Source organism: Rousettus aegyptiacus, unplaced genomic scaffold (assembly GCF_014176215.1).
Source record: "Rousettus aegyptiacus isolate mRouAeg1 unplaced genomic scaffold, mRouAeg1.p scaffold_m13_p_12, whole genome shotgun sequence".
NCBI lineage: Eukaryota > Metazoa > Chordata > Mammalia > Chiroptera > Pteropodidae > Rousettus > Rousettus aegyptiacus.
In genome coordinates, this window is record NW_023416287.1 from 10,646,847 (window position 1) to 10,673,266 (window position 26,420).

Consider the following 26,420-nt stretch of genomic DNA (forward strand, 5'->3'; position numbering starts at 1 on the left):
AGGGTCTTCACTAAAATTGAAATATGCCAGAATTAGGGCTTCATCTGTTCAGAGTAAACTCCGGATGAAAGCCTGATCTTAAAGTAATCAGAATTTTTGCAATCAGAAGTTTTGCAGAAAATCGTCTCCATTTAGGGGATTGATTTTCTTATTCTTTTTTTTTTTTTTTTTACATTTTCTTTTTCTTAAGATTGAGCAGAGACCGGGCTTGCATGTCTAGTTTCAAGATCTCACTGGTTTACAACGCTTCTGGTAATGGCCCTAGCCACCAGTGGTCCAGGATGCAATTCAGGTGAGGGACAATAAGATGAACAGAGAAGGGATACAGGGGAGGGCTGCTTAAAAAATTCAGAGATGAAATGGTCAAGCTGAGTATCCTATAGCTGGGAAGATCATGGCCACGCTAAACCTTGTAGCATTATATTCAGAAGAATTGGCTACCAGTGTTTGGATGATCATTCTCTTGGTAGCTAAAACGCAGTCATTGGATTGAAGTTGAGGCTTCTTTTTGTCAGAAGCACTGGGCATAGCCAAGCCAAATTCAACGACTAAGGTACTAAAAAGTACTCAAAAATTTGGATCAAGTCAGGGGGTTAGTTAAACTGATTGGGGCTCCTGGTTTGGTAGACATGAGTCAGGAAGCATCACAAAGAAAAATTTGTTATGAGTGCAAGGACATTTCATGTGAGTGTGAGGTTTGCTGCTTGGTTTGATTTCAAGGATAAAAAGGAGCACAGGTTTGGCACTTTGATTCTACTATTAGCTCAACCTGAGAGGGGAGGTGATACAAACCTATAAAGAATGGCTGGTTACACTCGAAAGTGTAAACATTGTGCGAGTGTGTGCGGAATAGTTCAGAAGGGAGAGGGGAGTCAATGGACAGAACCAGCCGATTTTCCAACTCCGAATAAGGCAGGGGGAGACATAGTCAGAAAGGAAAGATGGCTGATGCAAAGGTTCTTTCATTTTAATGGCCATACAGTTATTTCTCAGGAAAGTCAAAGCTAAATTCAGGAAAAGGGCAAACAGATGGGAGTTTCAAGAATTATGGAAATATTATAAGGATCATAAAATTTGTCTGAATTTTCTTACATCTGTATTCAGATGGTGTATCAAGCATCTCAAGGACTTCTGCTAGGACTTTTAGACGACTGTCTTACTAAACAAAACAAAACAAAACAACAGATCTGTGTTATAGGTTTTGGAAAGTCTCCCTGGATTAATTTAAGTCATTTTTATCTCAGGGGAAACCCAGGGGATGCCACCTCTTTCAACGTTCCTCTCGTTCCACTGATGACTCTCTCAAAACTTAGTCATTGCCTACTATGCGCCAGGCACTGTGAAGATTCACTAGGAATATTAAATTAATAAAACAAAATTTCTGCTTTTGAGTTACTTCCAAGGCCACTCTCAATCTCACTGTACTGGGAATCATCTGTACCATAGCCTTCTTGGCCTCCATAGACTTTCTTCTAGCTCCTATGAGTGGGGAATGGTCGAGGGTGGGCTGGGAGCCAGCTTAGTTGTATAAAACATGTTACTATGGAGGGTTCACAGGTCTGAGAGCACAATGAATGGGATTGGATGACCTCGTGCATGTAGGATGGTCAAGTCCTGGGTGACCATCAGATCTGGTTAGAAACCTTCCTATGCTATTTAATAATGTGACCTTGGGCCAGTTGGTTACCTCAACTGGGCTTGGTTTTCTCATGTGCCACCTGAAAGTAATAATACACATCTCCCTTAGGATGATTTTAATTTTAAGTTGTACCAATATATGGACATTATTTAGCGCAGTGCCTGGCACATGGTAATTTTCCAGTAAATGGTGGACTTTTGATTTCTTATCTGCAAAATGACAAATGATCCTGACATCCAACTCCACTATTAAACCTTTTGATTAAGACAATCCTCCCTCTTCCCATTCCCAAACCAGAATCTATCTTGGGATCCCAGAGCCTCTTCTTTCCTTCTCCCCAAGGACCAAAGACAAAATTGTATTCCTTACCTTGTTTGAAAGTTTTATCACAGGCTACTTGACATTCTATTTTAAGCTTGTAATTGTTAAGGTTGCCATCACAGCCAGTGAAGAGAAAAGATTGACATGTTTCGGAGCTTCTGTTGTAGAAATATCTAAAGTGGACTTCATAGCAGTTGCCAGTCTTCATGTCCAGCTTGCAGGGATCTGCATGAGGGGTTCCCATTGACTTAGGGTGAATTAGTTAGTACTCAGCAGGAGATCTTGTCTTCATGGGTCCTTAAATATTCCTCATGTTAGTCTGGAAATATTCCTATATTCAAAGTCACGGAAGGGCAGCTGATGTTCTCTTGAAATTAGGATTATTTGGCAAGTTTGCCCTTGGGCATGTAAATTGATTACAACTCCAGGTTCTGGCAGTGACTTAAAGAAATAGTAAACAGTGAAAAAGATGGTTCTACCAATAGCTTGTGCTAAGTGATGAGGTTTCTGTTTCCCATTTTACAGCTTATTAAAGCACGGTCTCTCCATATCTTCATATTTCTCTCCTTTTAACTGCCCATGTAGAACATATAATTTAGAATACTCGCTCTCCAGTTTTCATATGCTCACTATACCATCTGCACTCCAAATTTCAGGTAATTGTGCCCGCTGCATCCTCAAAGTAGCATATACATCAAGATGCATAATTTCAGGGGTGATAGTCTTTTGCTCTCATATCCTGGCATCTTTCTCTGTGTTGCCTTCTCAGAGGCAAACCTGTTTTTATTGATAAGAGTCACATTGCGAGTGGCCAAAACACCAACAACAGGGTCGTATTGGCAATTTGGAGACTGTTGTTTTTCCTACTCAAGTAGCCTGTCTAGATTTACTCCCTGGTAAAAGTAGCTATTTGGGGACAGTTACATGCATAATCTTATTTCATACAAACACCCTCTGAAGCAGGCATTTCTCTGATCTGCATTTTACACAGGGGAAACTGAGGCTAAGGGAAGGTAAGCGATTGAGTGACTTGACTAAGGGCACGCATTTGCTACGTGGCAGGACCAGAGTTTGAGGTGTCTGACTCACTGTGTAGCCTGTGCCACCTCCTCATGCTCTGGAAGCACTGAGCCAATACACATTATCTGTGAAAGAAAGCTTCATCGCCTTTCACATCTACATCCATTAAACAGGAACTATGTGTTCAAGTGTCTTCTATGTGCCCTGAGCCCAGATATTGAAAATGCCTGAATTTGTTCAGTCCCAATCCCCTTTTTCTTTCATTTAAATACATACTCTTGATTGGTCTAGAATCTTTGAAATGTGTCACGAAACCCCTAGTTCCAAATAATTCCAGTCTTTGGAACCCCTACCAAAGAAAGCCCCATCTGGAAAGGACTTATTTGTATCCTAGTTTGTTTTTTTCTCATCAGACATCCACAAGACCCCTAAAGTAACTCATGCCCTGAGTCAAAAGACTAAGAGTCTATGGGCATTGACACAAAAGGAGGAACTTCCTGGACCGCCTGGATATCACGTTATCCCCAACATTTTCTCCTTCATTCAGAATTGGTCTTTGAATTTATTTTCTGTTTCAAGGTCCTACCTTTGAGAGCTCCACATAACAAGTTGCTAAGTTTAGCAACACCACCCATTAATGGAGTAACCACCAAGAAGAAGATGAAGAGCCCTAGAAGAAATCCCAGCTCAGCAGGCTTCATGGTGCAGCAAGCAGCAGGTAGGAGAGTCTTGGTATCAACTGATGTTGTATTTTGGACTTGATTTTTGAGAGGGTTGAGCCCACTTACCCCAAGGGCCAGGACTGGGTATTACTAGGTGTTGAGTTGAACAGTGAATGCTTGGGTATCCAGCCATGAAACTGAAGGTCCTAGATTGATTAGACCCCTGATAGTGAATTTCATATTCATGTAGAAACCACAGAATAGGACCAGAGCCTCTGTGTATGTTTAACCATGGAGGGTAGAACCGTCAGAGCAAAGAATTAAAAAAGAATTGTTTCTTTTCCTCTCTTCAGCCTTCTACAACAAGGAAGAGACTGATCATGGTGCAAGAAAAAGACTAATAAACACAATAATAGTAATAGTGAATAACTCTTCTAGTACTTCCTTCCTGCCTGGAACCATTTTAAGATATATACATATTTGAATATATACAACTGAATTATCACATGCACTCTATGGGTTAGGTGCAATTATCATCATTTACCGATGAAGAAACTGAGGCTGAGGTCCAGTTATATGTACCAGGTGACACATCTAATTATGTAGTGGAAACAAGAGTTGAACTCACTACATTATATCACCTAGGAACATAGGACACCTTGGTTCTGTTTTCTTGTAAGAGTTTTGAAATTTTAACTCTCCCATTTACATCCTTAGACCACCTGAAATTGATTATTTTTGGTAAGCTATAAAATAAAGGTCCAGTTTCATTTTTCAAATGGTTCCAGACCATTTAGTGATGAGTTCCTCTTTTATCTAGTTATATGATAACTTCATTTATGTACGTGGGATTATTTCTGAGCTCTTTATTTCACTCCACTATATAGTCTTCCTCTAAAACCATTCCTCTTCAATCACTTGAATTTTGTATTATTTGTATCACTTTGCATTTTCATATAAATTTTAAAGTCAGTTTATTAAGTTCTTCAAAAGACCCACCTTGGATATTGATTTGAATTGCTTTGGATTTACAGATCAGTTTGAGGAGAATGTCATCCTTGCAATATTGTCTTTGGTGTATAATTCTCCACTAATGTTTTTTATTAATATCATCCAAGAAATGTTTATGAGATTATCCATTTGGGTCTTGAAATCTTATTTATATCTTTGATATTATAAATGGTATCTTTGTATATTACATTTCTATTTGTTTCTGTCGTATAATATAATTTGTGGTATACATTCATCTTAAGTCTAGTGTAAGAATTTCCTTAACAAGTGATGATGCTGAGCACCTTTTGAATGTTCTCGTTGGTTATTTTTTTCTTATTGGTTATTTTTATGTCTTCTTGGAAAAATGTCTATTCCAGCCCTTTGCCCACTTTAAAATCAGGTTATTTGGCTTTTTCTCCTTAATGAGTTATATGAACTCCTTGCATATTTTGGATATTAACCCCTTATCAGACATGTGGTTTGCAAATATTTTCTCTCATTCCATAGGTTGCCTTTTCATTTTGTGGATTGTGCCCTTTGCTGTGCAGAAATTTTTAAATTTGATGCAGTCTCACTTGTTTATTTTTGCTTTTGTTTTCGGTGTCATATCCTCATGTATTCTAGGAGTTTACAGTCTCAGGTCTACAGTTCCTGGAGGTTTTGTAGAGAAATCAAGACCATTGTTCAGTTAGTGGTTTAATCACATTTGCCTTTTAGGGATGGAGTACTTTCCTTAATGATGCCTCGTTCCATCCTAGAAGATATTTCAAAGATCAGAGACATGGAGCTTGGCTTCTTTGGGAGTTAATTTAAATGGAACCTAGAGAAATTTTTTAAAACAGAATTTAAAATGGAATGTACACTTTGATTCCTTTACAAAATGAGAATTTTGGATAAAGAAAGGATTGAGGGGACACGAATAACAATAGTAACATTCTCCTTAGACTGTTTGCCGGGCACTGGGGTATGTGCTATGCCTGTGTCATTTCATTTCTTCTCATGACACACCTGAGGGTAGGTATTATTCTGCTCCATTTACAGATGAGGAGAAAGGGCCCTGAGAAGTTGGAGACACCCAGCACCTTCAGGTCAGCAAGGGCAGAGCGGGACTAAATCCCAGAGCGGTCAGGTCCCTTAGCCCTTACTCCGTCCTCGTACCCATTCGTGAATGGATATTTCTGAGCTCCTTTCTTTCTTTGTTTTTCAGCTTATTCTAAATTTTCAAAAGCAAATATAAATTAGTCTTTAAGAAGAATAATGTATAAAAGGACGTTGAGTCCAGCAGGCCAAAGGGAAGCGGGCAGCTGATTCCTGAGGGGCTCTGGACTGTGCAGTGAAGATTTTCCTTGTGAGAACAACTCATCAACGTGAGGATTAGTCTACCTCCTTGCTGGCCTCCTTCATACCCCATTCGAAAAGTCAGGATTGTAGCTTCACTATGTGCAAGGTTTTAGCTTTCTGTGGCCAAGAAGTCAGATACAGCTCCTGCTTCATGAGACTCATATTCTAGATAGAGAAAATGCTAAGTTAAACAATTATAGTACAGCGTAGTAAGGGTTAATATAGGGGCAAGATAGGGTGCTATGAAAGAACAAAGAACATGTTGTTTAATATAAAACTTGAACTATGAGTGAGAGCCCATTGGGAAAGTGGGAGAAAGACATTTGGGGCAGAAAGAAGAATTAGAGTCAGAACATAGAGGGAGAGAGTGCCTGGAGCCTTGGAGAAAGACCAAGTGTAATGAGGCAGGTTTCTAAGTATGAAAGGGAATGAGGAGTTACGAGGCCTGAGTTGAAAGCAGGGTAAAGAATGTCAGTGGAAAAATTCAGTGGAAAGAGGAAACTGTGAAAATCTCGGCAGAAGTAAACTGAGCCACCCAAGGTGGCGACCCCTTGAGAAGGAGACATCCCAAGCATTGGATTTATATTCCAGCTCCATCATTGGCCAGGTGGCTAATGCTGAGCACAGTACTTTAACTCTGTGATCCTCAGTTTCCTTGTCTGTAAACTGAGTGTTATGGCTGTTGTGAGGACCAAGTGAGATGAAGCATGTCATAGATAAAACGTTAATTCACATTGAAAAAGCCGAAAGCCCTTGACAACACCCGTCAGAGCCCAGGTTGCATGGAAGACTGCGACGAGTCCGCATGGGTTATCCGTCCTCCATTCCAGGTCACCACAGGAAGCTCGACACTGTATTTTCTGAGAACAAGATGAGCATTTTTCTTGGGCCCTCACTGGCACTGCCATTTCCTTCCTCACCCGACCTTCCCAGACAACACTAGGGTCTCCAGACCAGAAATGATGAGCTGAGGGGAACCATTCTGCAGAGAACAGGCTGCAGGGTCAGGGAGAGCAAACACCCTGGCACGCGGATCTAACAGATATTATTACAGTTAATGAGATGCATCAAGAGTATGGTCTGAGCTGATCCTACCAGAAGATAAGAGGATTCGGTGCTGTTTCCACAGAAGACACAGTCAGATTTTTTGCCATCTTTTTCTGCCCATCCAAGATGAAGTCCTCCCTTTTTGGGAATGTTTTGAGATGAGGCTTACTGAGGCCCTTACATACACAGCCATGTAACCCTGAAACTACAGTAAAAATATCCTATAGAGTTTCACCAGTCACCTTTAGCTCACCTTTCACCTTGGATAGCACCTGGGTTCTTACTATGAGCTGAATATCTTCCTGTGGCGTGGGCCCTGGATTATGTAACGACACTGATGCATCCACTGATGGCCCGTGTGTGGGCTGCACAGTTAATTATGCACAAGATGCAGAGGAAGTTAGCGTGGCTGACTCACCAGGGCCTCCATTTGCTTTCATTTGTTGAACGCCTTCGTACATGGTTAATAAAAAGACAGTCTAAGTGGAAATACCACCATTCTAACTTGGAAACTCCAGTGACTTCAGAAGGACAGTTAGAAGACCCTAAGCTCCTCATTTCCCCCCAAAGAGTCTGAAACAAAATCCATCAAGTTATAAATAGTAGCTTTGTTTTGGTGGTAGAGTTACAGAAGACTCTGTTTTGCTCACCTTTCTTATAATACTGGTAAAGTAATAAAGATGATCCTTTTTTTTTTTTTTTTTTATAAAGAGGAAAAATCTAGAACCCAGAAAGAACGACTTGCTAGCAGCTTCCAACCTTTGCAGAGTCTCTGCAAGGACCAACTTCTCCCATTTCACATGGCCTCATTAATTCTCGCAAAACCTGAGGCGTAGATGTCTTCTTCATTCGTCCCATGATGAAGCTGATGATCTCAGAGATAGTGAGCTGACCAAGGCTACACAGAGTGTGAAGAGCTCAGCTTGACTCCTTGCCCAGGGCGCTGCCAATCCGAGGGCGGGCAGAGCCTGTTCCTTGGCACAGGCTCAGATCTGAGTGCTCTGTGCTCCCCCTGGGGCATTGCTCTGCCTCCTCATATTGCTCTAGGTTTAATTACTTACTCTGGACCACATCCTGCTCCGTGGAGTGAGAACATAGCCCTAGGAGGAGAATAATGAGCAGAGGCACAATCTAAATGACAAAAGCTATTCTGATCTTGTGGGAATATTGGTGTCTCTAGAGAGGCTAGAGGAGGAAGTGGAGAAAACTCACCCCTGGAATGCCAGGCCAAATCTGGGTACTGACAGGGTGCCCCTGCAAACATGCATCCATTGCCTGCCATGCTCTTTCTCAAGTTTTTCTGTTTAGGTCTGTAGGAGAAAATTATTTTCAAATGTCATCTGGTGAAATTTTGTTCTTAGAGATGTAATTTTTAATTTTCCATGACTTTCGTCTTTAAAACTAGACCATGAAGTAAAGTTCTCCTGCCATAGGGAAAGCAGAACCTCAGATAACACAGTGACAATAGACAGTCATACTCATGCTTCTGTTTCCCATGTAGAGGCTTGAAAGATGTGGAGTTTAATAGCAAGGGCCCGTGTCTTCAGAGAGAAGTGGCTGCCTAACTGCTAAAACTTACTGAGTGATTATTATGTAGAGCTTGCATGGGTTACCTATTCTAATCTCACTATTATTGTTGCAGTCTTAAAGGTGAAAAAGTTGGTGTCTCGAGAGGTAGATTAACTTCCCTGAGGTCACTCGGCTAAGAAGTGGTAGAGCCAGGGTTTGAGTCCAGGTGTCTGGCTGTGGGCCCATACATCATCACTCTGTACCTTGTCTCATACGTTGGGTATTGTGCTCAGGGCAGGGAACGTGGCAGGAAACAAGACAGTTTAGAAGCTCACTATTTGAGTCTCCTGCCTTATGAATCTTTGGGGACCTCATTTGGGCCTTAGAACAATCTTGCAAGGTTGGAAAGAGTCCATGTTTTATGCACGAGAAAAAGAAAGACAAAAATGGGGAATTGTCTTACTCAAAGTCATAGAAAGACATAGTTGCAAGATATGATTAGAAACCAGATCTCTCCTCAGTACTCTGATGCCCTTTGATCTGGGAGTGCTCTCCAGTCATTAGACTTGGGGCCAGTGCCAATTCCCATTACGATTAACCAAATCTTCCCTTGGACTTGGAGGCTCTCCAGAGCCCAGGAATACTAGGGGCCAAAGGCTGGTGTTTGGTGAAAGAGGGCAAGCAAAAACAGAACAATTTTGCTTTTGGATCTTGGTGACACTTATAGCCCAAATATAGGGGCCCAGGCCCAGGGATAAAGGTGGATTCTGGGACAGGGCAGGGCCTGTGGATAGACAGGTTTGTGGGTGTGTCTTGAGAGGCAGATTCAGAGGGTCACAGATGTGGTGACGGGGAGAGGAGGATTATACAGTTTGGGAGTGGAGGAAGGCCCCTAATCATGACATTTTGGGAATATGTTATTGGTAAAGAGGAGAATGTTAGAGAGAAAGGAGATCCATTGTAGTGGCTGGTGAAGATTCTTCTGTTGAGCTCCAACCAGTAGCTCACGGGTAAGGACTGGGCATGAGAAGCCCCTTAACCTCTTCTGGATTTTCTTGTTTAATGCACAGACTACCCCCACAGAAGGCAGAACTGCACTGAAATCCTTTTTGACAATCTTCCTGCAATATACAGGACTGAGTACAGTTTCCAGGGTCTAAAAGCCAAGGAACCACCAGGAAATCAGCCCCCCTGATCTCTCTTGTGTGTCACAGGGAGCTGGAATAAAATTTTGTCCTTAGCTGCTGCTTGTAAGTTCTCAGTAGGGAAAACCAGGGCTGGAATATTTGATCAAAGACAGAGTTTGTCAGAACCCTGCATCCACTGGTCATTCACCAACCTTGCAGATTGAATGCCAAGTCCCCATAGACCCTGGTTGGGTCCAGTTCCAAGGGAATGAACAGTGTGTGTGGTGAGCAAGAAAGGGCTGTGTAGGTCCATTTGCCCTGACTCATTATGTAGTCTCAAGCAAGACGTAAGGCCTCTCATAACAATATAGTTTATCCTGGGGTCAACCTAACATGTTATTTGTGAATAGGGAAGATCTGGGGAAAGGACAAAGACCATGCAGCACCCTAAAGGTACTATCATCGGAATGCTAGAACTCAAATTGCAAACGATTTCTGCAGGTGACTTCTTTCATGGGGAGAAGGGTCAGTATTTTAGAATGAGGTCAGCTTCTGGGGTCAAAGATCAGCTTCTCCTTCTTCCCAGATAGCTACTGATCAGGAGGCAAGAGCACCGGGAGGCCCCCACTTTCTACTGTTAGAGAAGAATATGCATCTTCATGCTGACATTCTATTGCCCCCAACCCCCAGCACTCAGGTCAAGGCCAAAACCACCTCTGCAAGCAGATCCTGCCCCAGGCCTCTAACTCACAATCTTCTGTCTGGTTCCTGAGTCTTAAGGCATTAATGAAGGGCCTCATTAACCCCTTTATCCAAGCCCAGCCAGGTCTTAAATTTTGTATCTTGCGACTTGCCCTTTCTTTAGGGCAAATGTCATAGGCGAGGCATTCTATGAACCCCTATTGATTTATTGCTCTGCAGGTATTTTCAATTAGAAGAGGGTTTGTAGTATATCATGCTAATCTGAAAAGAATAAATGAATAAATTTGGGGCTAAACTTCTAACAGCAAATGGCACCAGGGATGGGATGAAAGAAACCAAGGCCTAAGCTATTGATAATCTTGCAGAGACGAGCACCCAGATTCACTCTGGGCCTCCCTGTCATTCCATGGCTCACTGTGAATGTTGGAATTGGAACTGTCTCCACTTTGGACAGCTTGGGTTCAGTGGAACAGTGTGGAGAAGGGCTCCATGAGCCAGGAATCTCAGACTGGTTGCCCTTCTCAAGTTTCGACTCCTCTTCTGGGTATCTGGTCCCAGCCTCACTTATCTCACTTACTTGTCTTTCAGAAAGCTTCTCCATGCCTTTCCTCAAATTTTCGTCCTTGATTCTGCAATTAACTCTACCCTGGATACCCCCATTCTCTTGCAGCTTGCTTAGCCTCCCTCAGTTACAAACCTTCTCTGAGACTCCTGAAGCAGGACCTTGCCTACCTTGACACAGGAGACACCACACATATTCCTGCTCTGAGCCCCCAATATTCTGAAGATGCTCTTCCCACAGAAGAGCACAGGTGTGATGCATAATAGTTCATTTCCCATTTGGTATTGGTCAAGGTCAACATTGCTGTGGCTAGCACTCTGTTAGGTTGAGCTGGGGAATGGTGGCTGCTGAGATGGGTTACACCTTTCCATTAATGCTAAACCTTGATAATTGCAATTGTACCGCTGAATTTTTAAAATGTGAAATAAAACACAAGACTTTCTTTTCTTTCCTCCCAAAACATCCTCTAAGGCCAAGATTATGTAAGTTCCAGCTTGAGTCCTAAAGACTTAATTTTCCTCTCTGTTTTAATGCTTGAAAAGGTGGCCCAAGCATCCATGAAGGAACCAGGGCAGCAAGGATAATGAGGCTGATAACATTTAGCGTAGTTAATACTTATCGAGCATTTACCGTGGTCCAGTAAGAGTGCTCTGTGTCTGCAAGTCGGTTTCTCCTCCCAGCTATTTCAAAGTTAAATCCATTACAAAGATAACATCTGAGGCCCAGAAACTACCCAAGGTCACTCACGAAGCAACAGAACAGAAATTCAAACCTAGATCTTGCCGACAATAAAACCGGGACTCTGTGAACTGTGTTTTCTCAGAAGGTGTGTCCCGGCTCTCGGCAATCTGTGCCTTTCATCTCTACAGTCGCTTCTTCCCTCTCCTGGGCTCCTACCCACCCAGCGGCTGCTCAAAAAATGTTGCTTGGGACTTTCCAGGCATCAGCTGTGGTGCCGGGCAGATCAATAGCAGGAGCTGGAGAAGCAGCACAGGCTTCATGCTGCTGGTGGGATGGGTGGTAAAAAAAAAAAAAAAAAAAAAAGTCCTGGCTGAAGACTGCTGGGTTCGACCAGGCGCAGCGAAGGCAGGGAAGAGGAACAGCGAAGGCGTACTGTGACTAGGCACAGGTTTCAGGTCTACACCCCTTTAATTTTGACCTTGTTATCGTTCTCATCCACCTAGGTCTTGTGATTCTTTAATTAATTCTTTTCATTTGTTAATAGTATAGAGAAATAACTTTTGTATATTGATCTGTAACTAGTTACCTTGCTAAATTTTCCCATTGCTTATTATAATTTCTTGGTGTGTGCTTTTTGGTGTTCTGTGTAGTCAATCATCATCTGCCAATGCAACAGCCTTTGGTTCAAAGTACATTTCCATCTTGACGGCGTCATCTCCAAACAGGCAATGTATAGGTTTCTTCAGTAGGCCAGGCCACAACTGTGTCAGGTTGACAGAGTCTGGGTGATATAATATGGGATAGAAACACGGGATCTTGTGATTATGGACCTGGTATTGCTCATTCTGACAAGCCCATGCATAGCCTACATCCGTCATCACGGCTACTCTATTGACGGGTCCATTGTGAAAGCACCGGTGTGGCTAAAGGTAGAGTCTGGCCTATGGTAACTGGCCAGGATATTTAGTCTTCCCAGCTGTACCTTCTTTCTGAGTTCTAAGATACCAGGTGTGCCCATTCTTTCCATGTCCTCCTGTAGTGTCTATCTCTCTGATATACTGATAAGTAATTATATAATATCGTTTATATACAATTAGTTATAATTAATATGTAGTAATAAAGCTGAAAAATACATATGTGGATAACATATTTTCCCAGCTTTGTTAAAATATAACTAATATATTATAATTGTATCTTAATAAAGCTAGAAAAAAGTACATGTTTTATACATAATATATCCAATATACATGTTAAGTTTTCCATCTTTATTAGGATATAACTAAGATATCACATTGTGTAAGGATAAGGTGTACAACATGTTAATTTGATACACTTACATATTGCAAATGATTTAAAATATGTAAGAATATCGAACTAATATCCATCATGTCACATAATAATGTGACATGATATTTTTTCTTCGTGGTGAGAATATTTGAGATCTACTCTCTTAGCAACTTTCAAGTATATAATACAGTATTATCAGCTATAATCACCATGCTGTATATTAGATCCCTAAAATCTAGTCATCTTATAACTAAAAGTGCATACCCTTGGCCCTAGATCTCTCCCGTTGCCCCAACCTCCAGCCTTTGGTAACCACCACTCTATTCTCTGTTTCTATGAGTTCAGCTTTTTAGATTATACATATAAGTGATATTATATAGTATTTTTTTGTGTCCAGTTTATTTTACTTATATGCCTCAAGTTTCATCTAAGTTGTCACAAATGGCAAGATTTCCTTCTTTTACCTGACTCAATAATATTCTGTTATCTATCTGTCTATCTATCTATCTACACACACACACACACACACATTTATATATATATATATACCCACAAAATCTATATCTATATGTATACACCACCTCTTCTTTATTCATTTTACAATGATGGACTTGTTTCCTTACCTTTACAAATATAATGTTTGTTCTTTTCTTTTTTTTTACTATGTAATTTGGTTTGTAATTAAATATAGGAAATATTATATCTATCAGGGAAAAAATTCTGTTTACAAAAGAAAAGAGGTCCTTATGTGAGAGGAGGAGCCGTCTCTGCAGGAGCCTGAGGCCCACACAGAAAAGGCCATGGAAGGGGCAGGTGCAGGGGAGGAAATGAGGACTCCTTGCCCTGCCCTGGCCTGGCCAGAGGGTCAGGAGGAGCCCAGAATAACCTGTGCTTTCTTTCCTCCATCCTCACACCAGCTCTCCAGCGAAGCCCGTGCCAGACTTTAGAGCTCACTGCTCTGGCCGGACTCATGTCAGCCCAGGCTCTGCTGCCCCTCCTGCTTCTCTGTGCGCTGCTGCTGCAGGCCCATGGAGGGTACCACAAGAAGGAGAAGAGTAGGTGATGGGCTGGGGGGCAGGATGGGGCGGGGGGAGTGGGGCTGTGTCCAGCTGCAGAGGACCTGGGAATTGGAACCTTTCAGCACATTCTGCTCTGACCGCAGCACGATGAAGACTCCGGGTCCTCCCAGACCATGGCCCCCCAGCACTTTACCAAGCCCTGAAACTAGTGATGGGGGTGGGGGAAACCTACATCTTCCTAGTCTCTGTTCTAAAAATCCAGAGACATATGGTACGTACAAGAGTGAAAGGGCCACAGCGCCATGAAAGGGCCACAGCACCGAGAGTCAGATGAGAAAACAAAACGACTCTTCTTTGATTTATGCACATATGTGACAGGTCAACAGTCAGAGGTGTTTATGGGAATGGATGTAGAACGAAAGGATATTGGGAAATTAAATTTTGGGGTGGTGCAGGGTTAGGTTACGATTATCATCAGAGGGAGGGGACCAGGATGGTGGCTGTGGAAGGGAAATACTGAAAGTGCTATTTCCTGGGAAGGTGCAGAACAACCAGACAGTGACGGTGACAAGAGGAAAGAGGGCGGGGAGGCCAGTTGGTCTTCCTCTCTGGACCCTGCAAACCCTGGAGAGTCGGGGAGGGGGGTTCGCAGGATGTCTCAGACTGCAGAGTTTTCCAGGTCAGAGTTTAGATTATATGGGGTGACTTCACCAAGGCCAAGACTGATGTGAGACACAGGTTCCCGGCCGCAGGAGTGTGGAGAGGGTCCAGGAAGTCCAGGCATTGATTGAAAGCTATTGAGGTAAAATGAGGGTGATGGATTTAAGATACAACCAATCACCAGGATTGGGTGAGAGGCAGAGAGGGAGTTCCTGGAAAAGCCCAAGACTGTTATGAGTGGGACCAGGGTTCTGGGGTCATAAGGGAACTTGGAGCTTGAGAGGAGGGCCCTGTGGAGGCTGATGCCATCGTTCCTTCTGCTCCTTTCAGGTGTCGAGGTCTGTGAAAAGCGGCCGAGTACAAACGTTTGCCACAACCACTGTTCATTTTTCCAAAAGTGTACAAAATCAGACACCATATGCTGTTCGACCTACTGCGGGAACGTTTGCATGAGCCTCCTGTGAGTGCGAGAGGGGGCTGGGCTGTGCATCCTGCTCCCCCGACCCTCTATGTGTGACTGCGCCTGTCGCCAAAGCACGAGGATCTCAAATCCCATCCGTGGGATTTGTCACCCTCCCCACTGTCTGAACTTCTTGTTCCTGTCGAATAAACCAGAACAAACGGCAGGGACCTGCCTATTTGCCCCCCAGTGCTGTAGTCGTTGAGCACCCGTGTGTACCCCAGAGCGCCCCCTGCTTTGTCATGTTTCTCTGGCCTCTCTCCCTTGGCCCACAGCCCCTGCCAGCCCCCAGACGCTCAGCCCCCTGTCGCTCTGCTCACTGAGCCAGCACTTCCAGGGGCAGAAACCGCTCATGCGTGGCACCCCCCAGGGCCAGTGAGAACACTCCTCACCCTGGAGTCAGCAGGGCCAAGTGAACCGTGAGGGAGGTGGAGGCCAGACCCCGGGGCACAGAGTAGGAGGTCCCCTCTTCTTCAATTTGGCCCACCCTGCCTGTCTCTCCCCATTCTCCTTGCGAAGTTCACAGAACTCTCTCTTTACAAAGAGGAAAACGAATCCCAGAGAAGTTAAGCGACTCGCCCAAGACCAGAGAGAGTGAGAGGCCATTCACGATGCAGCTGGAGGAGGGTGAACTCCCTGTGTGCTCACTTCTCTCCCATGACAGAGACCAGGGCATGGAAGGGGGCGCCTGTGCTAAGCGCAAACTTCCCCCACTCCACCCCCCGCCGAGATGGCTGCTCTCACCACGGGGCCTGGAACGGGCTGTCAGGACCTGAGACTGCAGTGCCTTCCGCTAACGGACTGGTTCCTCCCTTTCCTCATTCTCGCTCTACTTTCTTTTTTTTAATCTCGAGGGGAGCCCCATGAGGGGTGAACAGGTAGTTCATGGTGACGCCGCTAAGGAGTAGTTGGCGCAGTATGGCTGTGGGTCTTGCCCACGGTCTCATGATGAGCCAGTGAGAGTTAACCACTGGGCGCAGGCCCCCCACTGCTCTGTGCAATGGCGACTCCTCTGAACTGGTCCTGGGGCTAGATCCAGGGACTAAGTCATGTGTGGCCAATCAGAACGCGGAGTCGAGCTGAAGAAGTCAGGCAGGCAGGGCCTGCTGGAGGCACGTGTGCCGAGTTCTGCTCCCGCCCTGTGCTTCCCGCCGGGCAGCAACGAAGGGGACAGGAGACGTCAGAGGAGGGGCTCTGCCTCCACCAGGCCGGAGCCTCTGACTCGCCTCAGAAGCACCACGGGGCTCCTGGGGTAGGCGTATCTTCTCCACCTCTCCTCAGAGCTGCCCTTGGACAAGAGGCACTTGGGGAAGACATCGCGACCGACCACCAGCACAGACCTCAGCAGAGGGAGGTCGGTGGTGAGGCTGTGCTCCACGGGAGTCCTTGTGTGGTGCTTGCTCAGGTAGCCTCCCTCTCCACGCATCTTCCCAGCGCTTGGCCGTGCCTCACACACCCCGAGAGAGACAAGTAAGAGAGGCGAAGCTCTCTGCCAGGGCCCACATAGGGGATGACCTCCCACGTCCCCAAGGTCAGTGCTCCCTACCACGGGGCTACACCGTGGGTGCCAGGCTGGCCTCTTCCTCGCCCCCGGCATGAACACCATGGGCCATGGACCATTCTGGAGACAGTTGTTCTTCTCTCTCGAGATAACTGGTGCCCTGACCTTGTTCCAGAGAGCTCTCTGGACCTAGCCCAGACTCCACCCAGCCCCCTAGAACTCAGAGGCTACACCTTGAATGCTGGGAGGAATGCTTGCCCGGACATCATTGCATTTTCTATCTTTATTGGAACAACTATGTGTCTCCCTATTAAGTTGAGTAGAGGATTGAAGACCCCTGGAAGACCTTCAATCTCTTGGAGGAAAAGGAAGAAGCCGATGGAAATTTTGCCATGACCTGGGTCTCCAAAATGTCAAGCCTGAACCTGTGGAGAATTTCAATTAGAGTTGTTCAGTTTGTGACAAAATAGCTTCATAGTTGCCATGGCTTTTGCATTATTTGTTCTCATGTTCCAGACCTGCTCCCTCTCTGTGTCAATGCAGAATGGAGGACTCCAGAAATATCCTCCCATTTTGTACATTGTGATATCAGTCAACTTTTGCCTCGTTTCCATCCTTTGGCTGCCCCCAATGCTCACATGGGTTCATACTGATGTCTTCACCAGCAAAGTGTGTCCCACTCGACATCTGGTAGCTATCCGTGTCGTAACAAACCTAGAATGCCTAATTAAGAAGCTACAGAAAGTTATCTGGAATGCAAGGGGTGGATTTAGGTGCTGAGTGTAATATCTACCACCAAGAAAGGCACAAGGGCCCCAAATAAAATAAGTATAGGCAGGACATGCAGGATTCAAAGACGATTCTGCCCAGAGGAAGTTGTTCCTAAGTTTAAAATTCTACCATTAAAATTACATTCTTTAGGAGTATACCCATCAGTAATGTAGTGTCCAGTGTCTTAGCTCGGGTCTTCCTGAATTTCACTTCCCGGAAATCATTAGTGAAAGGGTGTGAGGAGGTGGAAGTAGGAATCTAAGTTAGAGGGCACCAAACATTGATTTTCAAGGTGATTCTGGGTCATTGTTGCTGGGTGTACGATGATCCTTTTTCATGTTGATTCAGGTTTTCTTTTATTTATGGAAAGTTTCTTGGATTGTGGTTTTTAACATTGCTTTTTTTTAAAAAAAACTCTAATTATATATATTTAGATTTTCTTTGCCCATCTTCTTTATTAATCTTTCTATCTCTTGTTTTTACTTTTTGCATTTTATTTTTGGTCTTTTGTTTTCTTTCATTCTTTTTCACAATATCTCTTAGAATTTATATTGTCTCAAGTATCTTGTAATAATCTTTACTTCCAAGATGAATTTTATCCCTTTCTTCAAGTTTTTGTGTTTTATTAATCCCTTACTTCATATCTTCTTGTTTTTTCCTACTTAAATGCTGTTTTAAAATGTCTGATTGAAGGTATTTTTCACATGTTCAAATGTTTGTTTACAGATATTTAATTATAAAGCTGTGGCGTTGTATTAATTTTTTTTTTTGACTCAAGGTTATTCTGGTGGGGGAATTTTTTTCAACAGAAATACTTCAATTTCTGTTGTTTTCTTTAATAGTAGTTTTACGTTGAAGCTATCTGCTATTTTTCTGCTGTCTTTATAACATTTTATTTTAATAGATCAGCAGTAACAATTTTAAGCTCAAATTGTTCTCAGCTTGGGCCACCGGGAGCTCTTTCATGTCAGTTCCTGTTTCTCTATAATTTTAAATTTTGAGCATTTCCTTATTTTCTGACCTTAAATGATGCCCCAATCTCATATTGTATTTTCCAAGCCCAGTACCAGAATCAGCCATTTCTCTAAGAAACGTTGGCCCATTATTGAAAAATGGTATTTAGAAACCAAGATCTGGGCTTTTGGTGTGCTTATTGCTACTGTAGTATCACTGCTCTCTCAGCCATTTCAGCAGGTATAGCTAGAAAATATAGGCAAGTCTAATCCATGTATACAGATGTGTCTTCATTTCTGCATATAGAGTAAACTAAACTCAAGTTCATATTGATGTCTCTGACTCTAATCCAGGGCTTGGAGTTCATGTTAGCATTCTCCCTTCGCTTAGTTCTAACTTCTTTTCTGTGACAGTTATAAATCTGGCTCTTATCATCTACCAGTTGTTCACTTATTGTTTCAATCTTGTATACATGTAGTTTTAGAATTGTTTACCCATATCCTGTGAGAAACCAATTTATTACCTGCTCTCAGAAAAAACTGAATGAGAGGGCTGCTTGCCAATTACCTACATTAAAATGGCTTGTGAGAAATAAACTTTTCCCGAAGGCCACAAGACTAGCTAACTGTTTTAAGTATGAAAAGGGGAAGGAAGTGTTAGAAGTTTATGTATACTGTAGGATGGGGACATTGCCGGTTACAAGGACAATCAAGGGTAGAGGAATGGAGTAGAAAAAAGCCAAAGGTTATTGTTTGTAAATGAGTTTACTTGCCAAGGATTTGCTCCTGTTCAGCTCTCGGTGAGAATAGACTAGTGTCCCAGGTGAGAGGTTAGGGTTTTTGATGGCTTGCATAGGGGTTCTGCAAGAGAAAAAGGTTAGATGCTTAGAGGCTGGGGAACTCTGAGAAACATTCATTTACTTCCAACCTTAATATTACCCATCCTGCCAGACCATGGGACAGGAATACTTTATGTCACAATGGGAATTGTTCACTTCTGAGTTGGGGGTGGTGGTACTGGTTGATTGAACAGAGAAAGATAGAGATTTGTGGGTTCATGGAAAAGATTGACTGTGGAGGCAATGGTTAGAAATCTGGACAAAACTTAGGAAAAGAGCAAACTATGGTGTAATATAATGAGAACAGCACAGGCATTGATTATATATCGAAAAAAGCAATGTGTCCCTAAGCTAATTTCTTGGTTTATTTGCCAGTGAATTGCTTTCTAGGTTTAGGGGACCTTGTTTTCTGCTATTTTTGTGCTTAGGGTCTGGGGTACATCAGGCCTCTGTTTATGAATAACAGCACTTGAGAAGAGGCTGAGAATCAGTGATGACACCTGGCCAAGTGCACACCTCCCAACTCACTCTATTTTTCCAGCAGATGTTTCCACAATAGGTCCAACAGCATGCCTCGCTCACGTTTCTACATCTCAAGGCTCTAGAACACTTCTTGGTACAGTCCTGGGCATTTGGACCTCCCCAGCACTCTAAAATGCGCGTTTTCTCCCCTGAAATTGAGATGTAATGGTAAGAGGCTGACGAGCATGGGAAAGGAAGCCCTTCATAAGCTTAACAGTCCCTCTGAGAATCTGAGCTCCAAATCTCCACCAAGATATCTATCTGCCTTATAAGAAAACCCCCTTCCTGAGCCTCCTCATTACATCTTCACTGATCTCTTTGCCTTCTCTGCTCCCGTAGGTCCTACTCTTATTGCAGGTCTCTGGGTCTTCTTTGCGCATCCTAGAGATAGGACCCAATGAACTTCCAGCCTTCATGTGCTTTCTGTAAAATCTACATTTATATAACAGGAGATCTCAGGATCTGAGATATCCTCTGGCATCATTACCATACCTATTCCATAGTATGGGAAGCTAGCCCAGGGAATAGATTTTCTCTCGTCTCCCTAATCCCTCTTTGTTGACCCTGCCTTTGATAACTCGGCTTCTCTAAATTCTTATCTCTCTCACTCAATTTTCTTGGCTCTCTCCATTGATTCTTTTTTTCTTATCATGTGGCCCCCAATTTTGCCCCACTAGGGACTCATTTCATCTCTTTTTCATCTTTTCACATTTTGAAAGATTCTGCCACTAAAGCTAAGGGTATATATTAAGAAATATCCATTTAGTACTCATCAAAGTACACACAGTTAAGATGCAGAGCTTCTGAAAGTATGAGAAGATACAGCAGCTCTGTATTGGGGCTCCACCATGCAAAGTAGCCTGACATGGGGAAAATATTATAACCTTATAACCTATAGAATATATATAAAAGTAGACAGATACTCATTACCACTTTCAAGGTTGGAAGAGGAAGCATTAAAGGACCTTAGGTTGGGAATTTCTTAGATCCCTGTGCATAAAAAGATTGTGATTTTCCAATAGGTGGCCCAGACACAATATCCTTTTACTTGTCCAGGAACAAGCACAACAACTCTCCACCTTTTGTCCCCAACCCAGCCTCATCACCTGGGACTGGTTTTTTCCTAATTGCTCCCAGCACAGACAGTAGTGCCATACAGAGGAATATCACGGGTAGAGATGTCCAGAGCTTCATGATGCCAACCATATGCGTCTGAATATAGGTTGTCAGGATTTTTTTCCCTTCTTAGTTGCTGCTAGAGATCAAGAGATACAAATAGAGTTGTGAAATGAGAGGAAATGCTTAGAGAATTTCTTTACATTTTGTCTTCTAATTATTCCTCCTTGCCCTCCACTTCAGCTGAATATTGGCTTTGCTAAAAAATATCTCTCCATCTCATGCTTCGGGCCTCCCTTTAGTAGAAAAATAAAATTATTTTAAAATTTGTTGCCTGGAAGATGGTTAATAATGTAATAAATATGTAAGGGGAGGAGGGGTACTAGATTTCGTGAGGTGATTGCTTTGCAAGTTAGTGGATCTCTGATTACTAGGTTGTACAATTGAAACTGGTATGTTATTGTGTGCCAACTATAATTGAAAAAAAAACCTCATTGAATTGTACAATGTAAATATAAGAAACTAATTGTCTATTATATATCAATACAACAAGGAAAAAAATTTTTAAAAAATGTTTTGTCTTTACTTGATTAAAAGATCATTCGAGAACAAACTAATCGACAATAGACTCACAAATATAGTAGACAGTTTGGTGATAGACAGAGGGGAGGGGGTTTGGGGGCTGGGAGAATGAGGTGAAGGGTTAAAGAAGTACAAATTAGAAGTTGATAGTTGGTCATGGGGCTGGGGAGCATGGCATAAGGAATGTAGTTAGCATTAATATGATGGCTAAGTAGAGAGCCAGGGGAGGGAGGGAGCAATTGAGGGGATCATTTTATGAACTATATAGATGTCTAACCAATGTACTGTATACTTGAAACTAATTTAAATAAATAATTTTTTTAAACAGATCATTAAAATTCAGCTTACAAAATTCTTCAAATATAAAAAAGTACAAAGAAGACAATGAAATATTTCTAGCAATCCCACTATATTGGCATGTTATTCTTTCAAATGTGCATCTATATGGATATGAATTGTTTTTATAAAACTGAAATTGCATCAGGCTTGCTGTTACATATCTTGATTTTTTTATTTAAAAATTTGTAATATGATATTAAAATGAAAGTTTTGGCCAAGATCTGTGGGTAAACCCTACAGTGAGCTTGAGAGAGAGAGAGAGAGAGAGAGAGAGAGAGAGAGAGAGAGAGAGAGAGAGAAAGATGGCTAAAAAGTGGTTAAGGGACTCTGAAAACCTTCACTTGTTTTAAAGGCGGAAAATGGTCAGGAATTTGACATATGTTTTGGAAATCTTTGAGCAGATTTCCTTTAAAGAATGATGTACTCTCTTAGTGCAAAATCTCTTAATTCCAAGTCACCGGAAAAGCTGTAAAGATACCTCCCACTGAGCTTTGTATGTGCCCCCCAAGGGTTTGCAGAGACACAGTAGGTAGATGCCTGAGTCATGCCTGAGAACACAAAAGAGTAAGAGGACAGCTGAAGTGACCTTTATGGCCACAAGAAAGAGGCTACCGCTTGCACTAATTTGATAGGGCAAAGAATGCAAGAAACCCAGTGTGGATTTGTGCTAGATTATTCCAAGCAGTCCACCTGGGAGGGCCATGGGACCTCAGATAAGGAGGTAGAAGGTGAGTGGCCACATCCCTATGGTCTAGGAAAGGAATTGCTGTAGACCAGACAGAAAGGAGCTGGATTCGGCCATGTTGAGAGAACCACAGGAGAGAAACTTCCATCAGTTGGATTGGAGAGACACTCGAAGAACTTAGAAAACTACGCACAACAGAGTCCATTTGAAGCAGTACTAAGCCCAGAAAGCACATATACGAAAGTACGATACTACCTGCCAAAAAGAGCTATCTGGACCCCCTTACCTCTTCTCCCTCCTCTGCCTCCAAAATGGCACTTAGCCAGCTGCAGGAGGAGAGGAGGGAGTGAGGAAACTGACCACTCTCTTCCTCAACCTCAGGGTTTTTACATGTGGGAAAAGCCCACAATTTGAATTCAGGCTTAGTGCTTTGACTATTGCATGGGCCTAGCAGTTTTTATATATTCTAAATCTAGGCAGCGTTTAGAAAAATCAAGTTCTATACCCAAGTTTTCATACAGAGGCAGGAAAAGAAGTAGCTCTTCTGAATAATTTTAAATAAGACAAAGAACAAGCCTTTCAATATATTACCTGTAAAACTCCTCATGAATACTTTCCCAACACACTAGTTACACATATCATTAATATCTTCCTTTTAATCATAAGACACATGAAACTTTGTGATTTCTCTCTCCTGGGTCAGGGGGCAAATGTCATTGGAAACTTTCTTAAAACTAAAATTTGGTTAAATGCATAATAAGCTCCAGAACACAGATTTGTCGCACTGGGAATCTGGGGTAAAGGATGCTGCCTACTTCAAACTGTACACAGTTGTTGCCAGTTTTTTCCCCACAAATATTAGTTTATTCTGCCAACAGGATACACATTTTTGTCTCACCATAAGGGGGACATTCTCTCCCATTTGATACAATAATGAAGACTGTTCGTATAGTACAGGACAAAGGACAAAAATCATGGGCACTGGAGTCACAGAGACCGGGGCTTGAAATCCAATACCAATGCATTTAGCTTACTACATGTGATTGGCCAACCATCTGATGTCTCAGAGCCTCAGGTTCCCCCCATCTGTAACATTGGGGTGATATTAACATCCACATTGCAAATGTTGAATATATGAAGCACTGAGCATGGGACTTGGCACACAGAATGTGCAAAATAAATGTTGCTTATTATTATTATTATTATTAAGCTCAGGTCGTTTTCATCTCCAGAGAAGTGAAAGTTATTTAATTTCATTGACTTAGTTGTGATTTTTTAAACAACTACTTAACCTATTTAGAATTAATTCTGGTGAGTGGATGAGATTCTATCCTTCATTCATCTGTCCTAAACTTATTTGTCTCACACATACTTATATTAAATGACTACTATAACCCAGGCAATTATTCTAAACACTGAGAATATGGTAATGGACAAAGCTAACAAAAATCTTCACCTTCATAAAGCTTATAGTTGAATAAAGGGGACACACAATAAACAAGCTACATAACATAATAATAGATGAAGATCAATATGAAGGAGAAAAAATAAGAGAGGGTCTAGGATACGAAACAGCATATAAAATAAATACTTGCTATTATTTTAGGCAGCTCACTGGTAGTGAGATTTGGAGTTCTCAAGGAGGGGGTTAAGTCTGTTCAAAAAGTACTATTTCACTCCCAAACTAGTGATTTACATTACTAAGCCAAGCAGAAGGGAAGATAAAAGAAGCAAAGACAAAGAAGTTTGGATACTATGAATTATATGGTCATAGTGGAATAATTGTCTCTTTCCCTGCGAGTAACCAATTTTCCCTCAAAGTATTTTTGCTTCAGTGTTTTCGACCAAGCAAAAGATAACCTATACGAATTGGCTGAAATCCCTTCAAATGCTCAAAAGCAGGCACAATTACTAGAGACATTTCAAAAGGGGCAGAAACTCTTTAGAAGGGCTAAACTTATTCTGTTTTTGGTATATGTAAAAAAAAAATAAAATAGAAAAATAAAATTTGAGGCACATGAACCTTTAGATGGGTTGCTTTTAACTTTAAATACTATTATTTGGAAATAATGTTGAAGTTACAAGAGTAAGAATGGTACATAGAGCATTTGAATACCATTTGCCCAGATTCACCAGTTTTAAGAATTTTCTCCTAATTATCTTCTCTCTCTCTCTCTCTCTCTCTCTCTCTCTCTCTCTCTTCGTATATCATGGCCCTTGTTTAGAAATAATGCTTCAGTGAGTATCAATAAAAAGAACATTGTCTTACATGATCATAGTTAAACAATAGACTTCAGTAAATTTAACATTAATACTTTTATACTTTTATCTAACCTACCATCAGTATTCCATTTTATAAATTCACCCAATAATGTCCTTTCTCTGTTACGACATTGAAAATTTTGAAGATTCCAAATACAAATACAGACAATCTTTCCTTTCAATTCAACATTCCTTATTTGGGGTTCGTCTGAAATTTCTTCATGATTAGACTCAGGTTATGCATTGTCAGTGGAAAAACTACATAGACAATACATAGTGCTCTTCTTGGGGTATCACATTTGTAGGGACATGGCGTCCATACATGTCATCTTACTCTGTCTCAGTTTCTCCATTTGAACAATAAAAAACAATAATTTCTTCTGTGGAAGAATAGTGTTGGCGTGATCTGGGCACCTGATCTGACTAGAGAACTTAACCAACCAAGCCACAGATGAAGGTGTTTGCAGGCTCACACCTCCAGCCCCAGGACTCTGACTTCCACCTACCTCTCAAGATGGTCAAGTTGGAAGTGCTGGTAATTGTTTGACTGATGATTCTTCTTCCCGGTCTCTGAGAACGATGAAGCCCCTCCACAGGGGGTGGATGATGAGCAGAATAGATTTCAAAGACTCAGAACGTAATCAATGTTCTGGTTGTGGCAGATCTGTGAGTTCTGCCCCAGGCCATAAATTAGGTGCGCACAGAACATTGTCACTGAATTCCTATTAAAGGAGTACTTTCTTTTCTGTTTTCTTTTCTCTTCTTTTTCCTTTCCTTTCTTTCTTTTTTTCCTATTTATTTATTTATTTACTTACTTATTTATTTTTTGCTTCAGTTAATATAAGTAGAAGCAGAACACTATAAAAGTGCAGAAGGTTCTCCTTCCCCAACATTTCTTGGAAGTCTGGGTGATTGTGGGGTGGGGGAGAATCCATGTATCTACTTTTCTCTAACATTTGTGTGATGACTTTTGTAACTCTTCATCCATCTCTATATTAATTTCCCACTGCTAACATGAGCCTAATACTACCTTATGGCTGATCATATGGTATCTTGGGGACTCCAAATAGTCAAAATAATCTTGAAAATGAAGAAGAAAGCTGGAGGACTCACAGTTTTTGATTTCAAAACTTAATACAAAGCAACAATAATCAAAATAGTGTGATGTATAAAGACAAACATACAGGCAAATGGAATAGAATAGAGAGTCCAAAAGCAAACCTTTCTATATATGATTGAATGATTTTTTTTAAACAAGAGTGCCAAAACCATTCAATGAGGGAAAGAACAGTCTTTTTTTTTTTTTTTTTTTTTTTTTTTTAGGTGAGGCAACCCTTGGTTGACCGCACAGACTGCAAGGACCTTATCAGCTTACAATCTCTTATTTTTTATTTTTTATGCCTACAGCACCTGGTTTTCCTAGGTGGTCTCCCATCCAACTACCAACCCTGCTTAGCCCAACCCTGCTTAGCTTCTGAGATTAGACGGGATTGGGCTCATTCAGGGTGAAACAGCCATAGACAAGAGCAGTCTTTTCAACACAAGGCATTGGGAAAATTGGATATCCATATGCAAAAGAATGAAGTTGAACCCTTACCTAACACTGTATACAAAGATTTAAATAAAATGAATCAAAGACAATTGTAAGACATAAAACTATAAAACTCTTAGAAGAAAAAGTCAAAAGCTTCGTAACATTGAATTTGGCAATAATTTGTTGGACATGGCATCAAAGGCATAGGTAACAAAAGAAAAAAATAGACAAATTAAACTTTATGAAAATTTAAAAATTTGTGCATCGAAAGATGCTTATCAATAGA

General features: G+C 41.9%; 3 protein-coding genes across 3 annotated transcripts in view; 2 read left to right on the forward strand and 1 right to left on the reverse strand.

Moving 5' to 3' along the window:
• Window positions 1-7,714, forward strand: part of WFDC3 (WAP four-disulfide core domain 3) — a 37,941-nt gene extending 30,227 nt beyond the window's left edge. The window contains exons 7-8 of the mRNA XM_036229353.1: window positions 3,560-3,698; window positions 5,677-7,714. Of these exons, the coding sequence (XP_036085246.1) occupies window positions 3,560-3,585 (26 nt within the window). The 3' untranslated portion in view covers window positions 3,586-3,698; window positions 5,677-7,714. The remainder of the gene's footprint in view (window positions 1-3,559; window positions 3,699-5,676) is intronic.
• Window positions 3,604-26,420, forward strand: part of WFDC9 (WAP four-disulfide core domain 9) — a 36,690-nt gene continuing 13,873 nt past the window's right edge. The window contains exon 1 of the mRNA XM_016152382.2: window positions 3,604-3,698. The gene's annotated coding sequence lies outside the window, so the exon portion shown is untranslated. The remainder of the gene's footprint in view (window positions 3,699-26,420) is intronic.
• Window positions 18,875-21,215, reverse strand: WFDC11 (WAP four-disulfide core domain 11). The gene is made up of 3 exons (XM_036229354.1): window positions 20,723-21,215; window positions 19,623-19,765; window positions 18,875-19,116 (listed from the first exon to the last, which is right to left on the reverse strand). The coding sequence occupies exons 1-3, from the start codon at window positions 20,820-20,822 to the stop codon at window positions 19,087-19,089; spliced, it is 273 nt and encodes a 90-aa protein (XP_036085247.1). The 5' UTR covers window positions 20,823-21,215; the 3' UTR covers window positions 18,875-19,086.